General features: G+C 29.5%; 1 protein-coding gene across 2 annotated transcripts; it reads left to right on the forward strand.

Annotated features, from left to right (window-relative positions):
* Positions 1 to 8746: 8746 nt before the first annotated feature.
* Positions 8747 to 10897, forward strand: LOC111315651 (heavy metal-associated isoprenylated plant protein 39-like). Of its 2 annotated transcripts, none has more exons than XM_022917549.2 (3): positions 8747 to 8862; positions 9277 to 9352; positions 9480 to 10891. In XM_022917549.2, exons 1-3 carry the CDS (start codon positions 8857 to 8859, stop codon positions 9764 to 9766), a joined length of 369 nt encoding a protein of 122 aa, XP_022773284.1. In that variant the 5' UTR covers positions 8747 to 8856; the 3' UTR covers positions 9767 to 10891. The 2 variants fall into 2 exon arrangements, with proteins under 2 accessions (XP_022773284.1, XP_089622310.1); XM_089766184.1 differs by lacking the exon at positions 8747 to 8862 and adding an exon at positions 8948 to 9177 and having other exon boundaries at positions 9480 to 10897.
* The last annotated feature ends 1884 nt before the right edge of the window (positions 10898 to 12781 follow it).

Consider the following 12781-nt stretch of genomic DNA (forward strand, 5'->3'; position numbering starts at 1 on the left):
TGTTGGGTTAGTAGGACGAATTTGAGTTCTTGCAGGAGCTTTAATGTTAAGGCTATATGTAAGATCTTAAAGGCTAAAAATTGATCGATGTGTGGATGAATAAAGTGGTTGTGAAACTAGCTAGTATAGGTAGGATGAGGTATTATTCACAGTAAGATAGTACGGAGAGTAACCTTGGGGTAGATAGGGTTGGTAACCCCTAAATTATTGTCTATCAAAGCTCACAGCTTGAGCTTGAGCTTCTTTTCTTTCTGATGCCTTCTTGGTTTTTCTTCCTTTTAACTTGCCATTTTTTATGAAACTTTCAATAATTTCTCCAGAGATCACCATGTCGATGAAATTTTTTGTTGCCTTCCCTATCATCTTTTTATAATAGAGAGACTTTAAAGTGCTGACAAACAACACTGTAGTTTTTTTCTCAATCAGAAGAGATTATATTTGAGAAGCAATATCCCTCCACCTCTGAGCATACTCTTTAAAAGTCTCATTCGTCATTTTTTCCAGGTTTTGTAAAGACAAATGATCAGAAGCTAAATATATGAAATGTCGATATTGACTAATAAAATCATGGGCAATGTCACTCCAAGAACGGATATGTATTCTATCTAACTGGATATACCACCTAACAGCAGAACCAATAAGACTATCTTGAAAAATATGCATTAGTAACTTTTCGTTATGAGCATGGGCTGTCATCTTTCGACAATACATGGTAATATAAGTTTTTGGGTACTTTGTGCCATCATATTTTTTAAATTTTGGTACTTTAAACTTAGGAGGAATGACCATATCAGGGACTAAGCAAAGTCCAGCAGCATCAACTGAACCATAAAAATCAATTCCTTCCATAACCCATAGCTTTTGTTTTAGCATACTAATTTTAGAGTTTTCTTGAGCTTTCACTTTTATCTTTCTCTTGTAATTTCCTTTCAGTTCATTCAGATCAGGGATTTAAATTGGTTCAACTACATTTTTAGTAAAGATAGGATTTACATAGCTATGATAATGCTCTGAGTTAGAGACGATGGCATCATAGGATATGTAGGATATACAAAGTGTAGTGATGAAACCTCTTGTGTAGACGAGGTTTGAGGTGGACCAAAATCTGAAGGTTACAAAAGGTCAGCCACTTCTTGTAATGGGAGAACTTGTTGGCTTGTATTCTCTTCAACTCTTTTACCCTTATTTAATTTGTCGAGAGCATCCAAAATTTTACTTAACTCATTCTTAATCTTTTCTTAAGCTTTTTCTAATTTTTTAAATCGGTGAGAATTTTCTTACTCCATTTGTCTGGTTTTAGATCTTATGTTGTTTCGATGGATAGGATTCTCGCTAGATGGAGCTATCTTTGAACTTTTAGCTCCATAATTATGATTAAAAATACTATGCTATGCTGTATGATACGTTGATGCATAAATAAAATGTATATTTTCATGGATGAAATCTAATATGAAATGGATGCAAATGATGATGTTAAAACATGATCATGAAAATAATATAGATGTACAAAATCAGACAAACAACATAGTTAGTTTCACAGATGAACTGAAAGTGATACCGATGCATAATGTTACATATGATAATGAAGATGCACAAAGTCAGACAATCAAAATGATTAGATAAAAACCCTTTTTGTGTCTTAGTTTCAGGGTATACCTATCATTGGGTAAAAAAGGCTCTATCTTAGGTTTAAGCACTTCTAAGGTTTACTATATGTGGTTTAAGGTTAAAGTCTAAAGGTTTCCAAATTGCTCCTTACATCATTGTCCATCACAGACTAGTAAGACACCCTAATCCTCACCTATTACAGGTTGCAAGCAAAAAAAATTCAATTTGAATGAGAGTATTTCGCTAGCCACTACAGAGGCATTAAACCTCATAAAAGCAATAGGTACTTTACTCCCTTCTAGAGGGACGAAGCTCGGGTATAGAGCTTATGTTATGCATATGCATATGAATGACATAATTAATAAAGTAAATAAACATGAATGAATAAAAAATCTATACAAAAAGTTTAATTTTATTAGGCTTTTGGATAACACAAATTTATTTGCTGGCTTGACTCTCAGAGTCTCCAGTAGAGTCGTCAAGCTGTCATAACGTCTAGATCCGGAGATCTATCGCTAGACATTGGCTTGAATGAGTCACCACCAATCTTTTTTATCTAGGTGCGATTGATCACCTAAAGAATCTATCATTTCAGGGAACACCTAAGTTTAAGGGTCTCTAAAAGAAAAGGTTTAGGTCTATTAACCAAAACAGAGTTCGAGAGTTCGGTTACGTGTGAGGAAGGTTATAGTACTCTCACAACGCCCATCAAAAGATGGTACCAGCTTAATTTTGTGTTATCCAATAAACCTTAAAAATTTACCAAGTAATTAGTTATTGGAAATTATTTTCAATTGACTCTAATACTTTTAGTAAAAAATTGAGAAAATTCCTCCACCTCAAGAGTATGCAAGAAAACTACTGTTTCACTTGCAGAGACTCCATCGTCGAATTATTTAAAAAAAATAAAAAAGAAGAAGAAAAAAAATGACTGCTTTTGTGAAAAAAAATTGATACTTTCAACTTTTCCTCAAAAACTTTTTTTGAAAATTTAGTTTTAAGAAAAATTGATACTTTGAACTTTTCCTCAAAAATATTTTTTAGAAAGCTTTAATTGCGAGAAAAATTGATACTTTCAATTTTTTCCTGAAAATATTTTTTGAAAAACTTATTTTTAAGAAAAATTGATACTTTTAACTTTTTCTCAAAAATATTTTTTTTTGGATTTTATTTAAAGAAAATAAAATAATAAAATAAAATAAAAGTGAAAATAAAAATAAAAAAAGTAAAATAAAAATAAAAATAAAATAAAGATAAAAATAAAAGAATATTAAACAAATCTAATTTAATAATAATAAATAAATAAATAAACAAAAAAAACCTGAAAGCGGCTCGACTTAGCGACTCAGCTCGGCTCGTCTTGAGGAATAAAAACAGCTCTGAGACTCGGCTCGGGATTCTAACACATCAAAACCCTTTTCTTAACTTCTGTTTCTTCTTTGTGTCTGTCTTTTTTCTGTATGTTTTCTTCTGTTCTTCTAGCACCTATTTATAAGAATTGATCAAAAAAGCTTCTGATCAATTTCAACTCTTTCTGGGATGGATTCAATATTTGAATCCAATCCCAACTCTGCCAATTCTCAAATCACAACTAAATTCATTCCAATTTTTTTATCCTAATCTTAACCGAAAATTAATCAAAATAAAAAGATAAATATATTAATAGATAACACAAAAAAATAATAATTAGATAAATAAAAGAAATAGATATATAATAAAAATATTAAATGAAAAAATAAAAATAAAAATATTTATATTAAATAATAAAAAAAAATAAAAGCTCACTTGGACCAGCTAATTGGATCCTAAACCGGGTCTAATGGGCTTAGACCCAAATCCTATTGGACCAGACCCAATGGGCTTGGGTCCGGACTAAATAGGGTGTCTACAATATTTATTTATAATAATATGTATTATAATATTATTTATTTATTAATATAGTATTATTTATAAGTAAAATTATTTTCAAAAGTATTGATAAATAATTTTACTTATAGACAATTTCTTTTCAAAAACTGTCTTATCCTTTGCAAATTCGTAACATAATTTTAAAAAAAATGATCTTATTTTTTATTAATCAATAAATTATTTTTCATTGACCAATCAATTTTCTGTCAAACAAATATTTGAAAATGTAAAATCATTTTTCAAAAATAAATTTTCATGAAACAAATAAAGCCTAAATTTTAATTGGAAATACACTGTAAGTTCATGATCTCAATTATTAGAACTTCAACCATAGTTTTTTGTGGGCTGAGCTTCAATATTTTCATGCTTGTAAAATGTTATGTACTGTTTGACAATGCGTGTTTTGCGTAAGGTTATAAATAATATAATAGTACTTACAAGTTATTCAAGTTTAACTCGAATAAAACTCGAATTTGGCTTAATTATTATCGAATCGAGCTTAAGCTCGAGTAACTCGACTTGCTGATCGAACTAAGTTTAAACATTCTTATACTCGGTTTGAATAGCTCATGAGACTAATCGAGTTTTTATATTTTAATATATTTTAATTAATAAAATATCTCAAACTCAAGTTTGAGCTCGAATATAAATAATCAAGCTTTTGTCGAATATAAAAATCGAGTTTATTTTTATATGTTAATCAAGTTTAATCAATCAAACTCAAGTAACTTGATTTTTATTTCAAGTTAAGTTTCAATTAAAAAAATAAAATCCAATTTAGCTCGAATCAAGTTTCAAGCCTCAAATTTGGAGTCAAGTTCAAGTGTGAGCTTGATGTTGTATTGGTTTGAATTCAATCCATTACACTTCTAGTTATGTGGTATTAAGCAAATACATGTTGGATATTTATCCTATATTGCTTCTTTGCTTATTTGATTAAATGGTTACTAAATGCAAAGTTAAAGTATTCAAAACATGAAGTTACTTTTTTAATTTAGACTCTATTTGGATGGACGATAAGATCAGTTTCAATAAAATTAAAAACAATAATAAAAGTTATTATAGCTGTAATTGAAAAAAAATTACTGTAATTAAAATTGAAAAAAATTAAATGAAAATTTTATACTGAATGTATCTCATTGAAGTTAGTATTTGGATTTAACTAATGGTGCTATGAGTTCAATCTTACCGCACCTAAACCTAGCCTTAATTTGAAATGCTATTTTTAGTTTTTATCTTTCCTTTTATATCTTTTATTTTATGTTATCAATCATCATAGGCTTTGTTTTTAAAATTTAAAAGCTCAAACCATGTTATGTCCTAGGAATTTGGGGAATATTTGATACAAATATTATAATAAGATAAGATAATACTTGTCGTAACAGCATTGAAATCGCTAGACGTAAAAGATTTTAAAATTGAAAAAATAAGGAGAAGTCCCCACCAATCTGTTTTATGGTGTGATTGGTCACCAAAAAGTTTATCTTTTTAATAAAACTCTAAAAACAAGTTTAAATTTTATCGAAAAAATAAATTTTGGTCTACGAAAATCATGTTAGGTTCGGAAGTCGGTTACGTGTGAAAAATGATTAGCACCCCCACAACGCCTATAAATTGATATCATTTAATCATGCGCTATTTTCGGTATTGGATAAAACAGTTTTGACTTGAAATTTAAAACTAATTTCCTTCATTTAAAAAAAAAATTTTTGTTAAAATTTTTTATTTAAAAATATTACGAAAATCTTTAAGTTAAAGAATTATTTTAAAATTATTTTTATTAATTATTATATTTTAAAATAATATTAACTTAATTTTAATATTAATAAACAAAACTTGAAAACAAAAATTAATCCAGTAGATCTGGATAAAATTCAGTGTCATAATATTATACATAAAATTAAATTAAATAATGTCATTTTATTTTATATTTGATATGTACAATTAAGATATGATAGTTTTATTTATTGATCAATTTTTTTTAAAATTTATATAATTTAAATTATTAATATAATTTTTAAAAATATATTAATAATTTAGATATGATAGTTTTATTTATTGATCAATTTTTTTTCAAAATTTATATAATTTAAATTATTACTATAATTTTTAAAGACATAATATGACATTTAAATTTAATTTTATAAATTAAAAATATTTTTTTTCATTTAAAAAAAATTAAATTATCTTATTTCAAAAGAATAATTAATTTTTAATCTTATTTTTTAAAAAATATAAACTAAATATGATATAAAATCATTATTATTATATTATATTGTATCTCTTATCTTATGTATCAAAATTGGCCTAACTCCACTAAGAAGCCAACCCTTTCCATTGACAAAGTCATGCTTCAGAAAGCATCTTCAATTGAGGAGGTAGTAGAAATTGCTAAAGCCTCCCAATTAGTTGAGCGGAAAGCTTAGTTGCACGCGAAACCTCTGTTAAACTGATCTCTGCACAAAAAAGCCACCGTACGTTAGCTTTCAGTAACCTTAAAGCTGGGGAATTATTCCTCGCAATAGAATCTTGGAACCTTTCCCATTCTTTCATGAAATAAATGCTGAAACTAAGTGAGGAATGAAAGCTATACAGTCTACTCTCTATCAGACCTGATTAAAGATTAGATTATTTGATTAAATTTTAGTTTAAATTTTTAAAAATTTTGAATAAAAAATTAAAATTGTTGAAAGAATTTAGATATAAATTTTAAATTTTTTTAAATTTTAAGTCAAATTTTTTTAAAAATATAAAACTTGAATAGGGTCAATTTTATGTATATAAATTATTTATATATCTAAATTATATATAAAGTAAGTCACATAAATATAACAAAAATAAAAATTATATATATTTTATAAAAATTAATTTATATGATTTTACATTTATATAATTTTTTAATTTTTATATATTTGTAATTATAAATTAAATATAATTTCATTAAAATTAATTTTATTATATTTTAAAATTTTGTTATTATATAAATTAAATTTAATGATGAATTTAAAATTTATTTATTAATTTAAAACGAATTTAAAATTAAAATTAAATAAATATATAAATTATTAATATCAAATATAAATTTAATCCAATCCGACGTGACTTACCGATACCGCTACTAACATGCACCGGAAGAGAGAGGTCCCACCAAGAATTTTGGTAGGTAAAATTGCTTGTGGACGTTTGAGGTGTCCTTATGTAGTAATTAATTGTCTTTGCGGCTTTTGCAGTATGATTTTGTCCTGTTGGGCCACTGGTGGCTGGTGCTGCAATATCTATACTTTAGAATATATCTTTAGTCCTGTTAATTTCGTGATAATAGTGGTAATCACCGTGTCTCTGAAGCATTGCTGTTTGGCATTAACTGGCCGCCATTGCCGTATTTGGGCTGCCTACTCCCGTCCCGTCCTGCCTAATTACTAGATATACTTTTGTCCTCTTTTGCTGCCTTCAAAAAAAAAAAGCACAATTAAAAAAATAAATGATATTAAATGTAGTACGATCCCAATGGGCTAGAAACAGAATCATCCCAATAAATTTAATATATATTTTTATTAATTTAAATAAATTTAATATATTAAATTTAATAAATCTAAAAAAATCATTTTTAAAATAATCTCTCAATAAATTAGAACTCGAATCCATAAAAAAAGAAGACAAGCTTTCCTTAACGGAGAAAAGGAGAATTTTTCTTAACATATAAAAATGAAAAGCAATGTTCGGATATTAACCCACAAATCAACATCATCTCCCTAAACATCCACTTCAGCTATGAATGAATCGATGATGACTTAAGACATATATATTGCCGACCCTAACTAAATTATGGACTAAATTAATAATAAAAAATGATTAATCTCACATCAAATTAACTTTTTTTTTTTTCTTTTTAAATTAAGCCATGCAAACTTTTTATGTTAACCAAATTAACTTCATTCACAGATAACGTCATACAGCACAATATCTGTTTGGACTATTCCCAAACCGAATAAATTATATTTTTAAGACTTTATTTGGTAATTTCTTCTTGCTTTTTGTTAGTATTGTTTTTTCATATAAAGTATTTACTAATTATAAATTATAACTTTTCATTTGCAGAATGGGGATTTAATATCAAAAGCAAATTTCTTGTTTATGTTTGTCTGTGAATGCATTGGTGAATTGTAAAAAAATATAAAACACACATTTTTTTTTCTTTTTACTTTTCTTAAACAATAATTTAGAACTAGAAAGAAACATTTCTGCTTACAGAAAAAAGTCATGAATACTCAATAGAAGGAAAAAGTGATTGATCATGCTGACGATGGTTATGGGAAAACAAAAGATATATATATATATATATATATGAAGAAATAATGGACTTTCAAATGAAATACAAAAATAGTAATAGCAAAAAAAAAAAAAAAAAGTCTATTTCATATGCTCAAAGGTTCCAACGTCAATGATGAATGGTTTCTTGTTGGAGAAGGCCAAGTTCCTGCCCTTTTTCCCAATATTTTTTTGGACTTATTTTGGCGTTTGTTGATAAGTCTGTGGTTAGTTCACCAGAAAACCGACATTCCTACTCTTGTTCCTTCTAATTGCACCATTTTTCTTCTTTGGTTTTTGCATCATTTCAAGGATAAGTGATCGAAATAATGTTTCTCTCTTGCAAGTAATCTCACACTTTGCAATAATTTTATTTTTTTTTTATTTTCTATTTTTTACATATGAAATGATGACTAGTTTAAATGAATTAACAATGAAACATTGTACGTTTATTACAAGTTTACAAATCATACTGTATGTCACATGATAAATAATTGCGAATTCATGAATAGATGGTGAATAAAGAAGAGAAATTATCACATCACTGACAGTAAAATTTTTAAATTTTATTATAATAGTAAGATGACACATATTTATTAGGGTATAATATATTAAGTGATAAGAAATAAGTGATTTTCTTTTCTCAATGAAAAAGAAGAATTAATAATTAATAATGACTAATGATAATAAAGGAAATATTGGAAATACAAAATTTCCCCTTACGTTAGTAAATTTTTGCAGTCCATCTTCTATGCTTAATTTCTTAGACAAGGAAACGGTCAGTGTTCTACTTCTTTTTTGTTCCTATTTCCTGTACTTCTTTTTTCTTTTGGGACGAATTGTGTACATTATTTCCAGCCGTGTTCCTATTTGCTACGTACTTATATGTATTTCTATATATATATATATATATATATATATATATTGTCTACATCTCTCGCTTACAAATTGAGTATATTGTAGTTCTTTTATATCATTGTTTTGTTTTAGTCTTGTTCTAAGTCTTGGTCACGGTTTCCAGTTTCAACAGCAATGAAGGTGAAGTTGCCTTCCCTAAATCTATTCTCTCCCCAGTTCCTTACCAAGAATTTGCACCTTTCTTTACTTATTAGTTTTATCTTTTGTTTATTGATATTTTCTGGTCTTAACGATATAGAATAAAAAACAATGTTTGATGTGGTTCTCTATGATTCTTGTTTGGTTTTTCATGCCTTTTAAAGCCAACTTTTTCATGGGATTTACGTTTTCTCATCAACTTAACTGCTTTATTATGTTTGCAGCGGTTCTAGATACTGTTGGTTATCACTTTTTTGAATTATTAAGATTCTTTCATGGTTCCTCAGAGCGATACCGGTAGCTATAAAAGAGCACAGCTGCACAAAGTTTCATGGACATGACAGGATAGGGATGTTTTGTTGGCTCTGACATGATTTTTTTTCATTTTTCTTACAGAAAGTTGTCTTGAAATTGGATTTACATGATGACAAAGGGAAAAAGAAAGCCATGAAAGCAGTTTCTGGTCTATCAGGTACTTATTTAAGCATATTTTTCTGATGATCAAATAATTTGTTGCCTTTGTTCTGCAATGTTGTTAATATGAGGTACTTGTCTTCAATCATATACCCTGTTGCCTTTGTTCTGTAATGTTTTTGTAGGTATTGATTCTATTTCCATGGACATGAAGGATAAGAAATTAACAGTGATTGGCGATGTTGACCCGGTTGTCGTGGCGAGCAAGTTAAGAAAACAATGGTGGACGGAGATTTTAACGGTAGGACCGGCGAAAGAAGAGAAGAAAGATGCAGCCAAGAAAGATGAAGGCGGCAAGAAGGATGGAGATAAAAAGAAAGAAAGTGATCAGTTTGCCTATAATCCTCACATAACTACATATTACCGGATAGTGAGTGCAGAAGAGAATCCGAATTCTTGTGTTATCTGCTAAATTTGAGACTCCTGAAGGACAGAGCAGAAGGATTTGTAACATTTCCATGCATCAGTGCATGAACTTTGGAAACCCCTCATTGGAGACAATTCCGGAAAAAGGTTTTCCAATCCTATGCATATAGTTTGATAATACAAGGATTGATATTTTACTCTTGTTCTGTAAAGGACATGCTGAAATGTAAAACTAGTACTTTATTTTGCTTAATTTTCCAGCTTGTTTCTTGTAATGCTTAGGGGCCATTTGGTTAAATCCAGGATTACCAACCAATTTAGTGAATAAGAGTTCAGAATTTGGTGATAAAAAAGAATACTAACACCGTATCTGATAGAATTTCTGATTGATTAATGACCTTTGATGTCTAATCAAAGCCTTATCTGGATTCTGGAGGGTGAAGGCTCATTGGATGATGATGAATTGATGATGCAGGGAAGTATTTTTCTATTCGGAAGAATTGATCCTTTTAGCTGTGTTGCAAATTGCAATGTTGAATAATTAACTAATCCACTTATTTATATACAAGGAGGCAAGAACAGGTATCTTTAACCCATGACTTAATATAAACTACTCGCTGTGGGCCATTCATCAATCATCAGTCTGCTGCAAAACAATTTGACTACGAATGAGAACGAGAGCGCACATTTGATGGAGATCATGGTCTGTGACTGAGAGAATAATTTTTTTCCTTTGCAATGAAAGTCGGAATGGACATTTCAAAGCTGACGACGCCTGATGATGGGAAGTCCCAAGAAGCACAAAATGTTTCCTCCGGTCTATTTCTTCATGACCGACTCTCCCCAGTCCTGGGGTCAATCTAAGCCCAACTTTGGCCTTTCTGGGTTTCTTTGTTACCTTAAAGTAACACTATAATACCAAGCCCAATTTGGACGATGACAGACGGTGCCAGCTGCTAAAGTCCACAAAACCTTTTTCAGCATTATCAAGAACCAGACTGCTTAGAGAAAAGGGGTCTGCTTGCTTCCATTAGAAAAAGAAAATCAGAAATCAGAAATCAGAAAACTTGGAAGAAAACTGTAGATGGCAAACAAAAATTGCTGATTAGTAATAGATATAATGCCCATATTTGTACCAACTCAAGAGCTTCTTCATACTATGGTATGTACTTGTCAAAAAATTGTTTTGCAGATTCCCATTTTTCGATTCTCTTATTCTGACAAAAACTGGCGAAACCACTGATCAGAAAAGCACGAAGTATAATGCCAAGCAAGTCATACAGACCAAAAGCAGCCCAAGTCGCCGACTTCTCAAATGGGATGGGATTGCCCCCTCTCATTAGACATTGTTATTAAAACCCTGGAAAAATAATATGCAATTATCCACACAGGCTTTTAATAATGCTATACCTGTTAGGAAATTTTTTCTGCACAATTCTCTCTCCTGGAATATTCTTGTTCCGTCCTCGTTAGTGAAGCAAAAACAAATCAATCCAATAAAAGAAGAAGGTCCAATTAAGTGCTAGGGAAGTTAGATACCTAAGTTTGGATCAAGAACAGAGTAGCAGACCAAGTAGCCAAGTCCTCATTCGGATAGCTTGGCCTCATTTGACGCTATTTTTTCATGGGGAACTGACAACATATCCTGGAAATTTTACTCACACACAATGCTCATGCAAAAGAATTCATCCTTTTATGTCGTCCCTCTATCAATAAATAACCTTTCCATCAAACATCGTACATGATGTCATCTACTAGAGCGTTAGTCCACCGATTTCTAACTAATCTTTGGTTTTTTTTTTTTTTTTTAAGCAAAAGTGCTCATCCGGATTCTTGCATCAGCGCATAATGGATACCCTTCCGATAAGCATGCAATTGACAATGACTGACTATTATAAATTGCAAAATGATCGAGACAAACGGAACATGAATTGATAAATTTATTGTGACTAAAGCAATAATTACAATAATATAGAAGTAATAAATAATAATTAATAATAAAAAATACAAAAAAAATAAAACACATCAAGATTTATGTGAAAAATCTTTCAGTATAGAAGAAAAAAATTACGGACCACTAGAAAAATATTTACTATCAAATAATAGGTATACAAAGTTCTTCTCTAATTAAAACTAGAACTAATCAACAACTAGAGAAACAATTGAAAAAATCTCATCAAACACACATTGGATGCATTTATAGAGAGCTTCAAACCCGGTTTTCACCGTTCAAAATGTAAAACTCTGAATCATAAATCTCTTCACAATGTTTCAATTCAATCGAATTACGAATCGACTTCCGTTCAATTAACTCTCCTTTCTTCTTTTTCTAGCTTTTCTTCTTTCTCTACTTCATTTTTGACACACCCTTAAAACAATCATACCTTTTTTTATTAAGTAATTAGAGCTATGTGTAAAATGAAAAATCAAAGCTCATGATCTTTACTTGATAAAAAATCACTTACATAAAGTTGGACCATTTTCCTGACAAAATTAAACCACCGCCTATCAACTTGTTTGCGATAACTTAGAGAATCCCAAAATTAGGAATAATTGAAGCAATTTGCTGCTTCCAATGATGCTCTAACATTGCTGGATTGCCCTCTCCTTCCACCTCATTGCACTCTCTCTTATCATTTTTAATCCAATGGTTGGACTGTCTAATGGGCCTATCTTTTCTCGTTCCAGGGTGAAGAAGAGATTTGGTTCTATATAAAAACCTTACTTATAAGTTAGGCAAGCTGTCATCCTCATTGCATCTCACTTTGGGACATCTCATTGCAAAGTTCACAGTTTCATGAGCCAGAACAGTAGTTGCTGAGATACTGGATATTGAAACAGGGCCTATAACTATTTCTCCTTGTAAAATTGATGTTTGACAGTTTCCATATGTTATAATTACGATTTGATGGTTGAATTATGTAATAAAAAGCATTGAACAGACTATTTTTGCAGTACTGGCTTTGCAATTGAGAAATTGTACACTGATTGTTCTGTCCTAGAAAAATGCAGTGACCCTGCTATATATAGATAGCAACAATAATTAAAAAAAAAAAAGAAA

Source organism: Durio zibethinus, chromosome 9, assembly GCF_047325235.1.
Source record: "Durio zibethinus cultivar Kanyao isolate XHJ-2024 chromosome 9, ASM4732523v1, whole genome shotgun sequence".
Classification (NCBI taxonomy): domain Eukaryota; kingdom Viridiplantae; phylum Streptophyta; class Magnoliopsida; order Malvales; family Malvaceae; genus Durio; species Durio zibethinus.

Coding starts and splice junctions, on each gene's coding strand:
- LOC111315651 (XM_022917549.2), top strand. Junction 9,353..9,479: donor AGCAGTTTCTGGTCTATCAG/GTACTTATTTAA, acceptor ATGTTTTTGTAG/GTATTGATTCTATTTCCATG.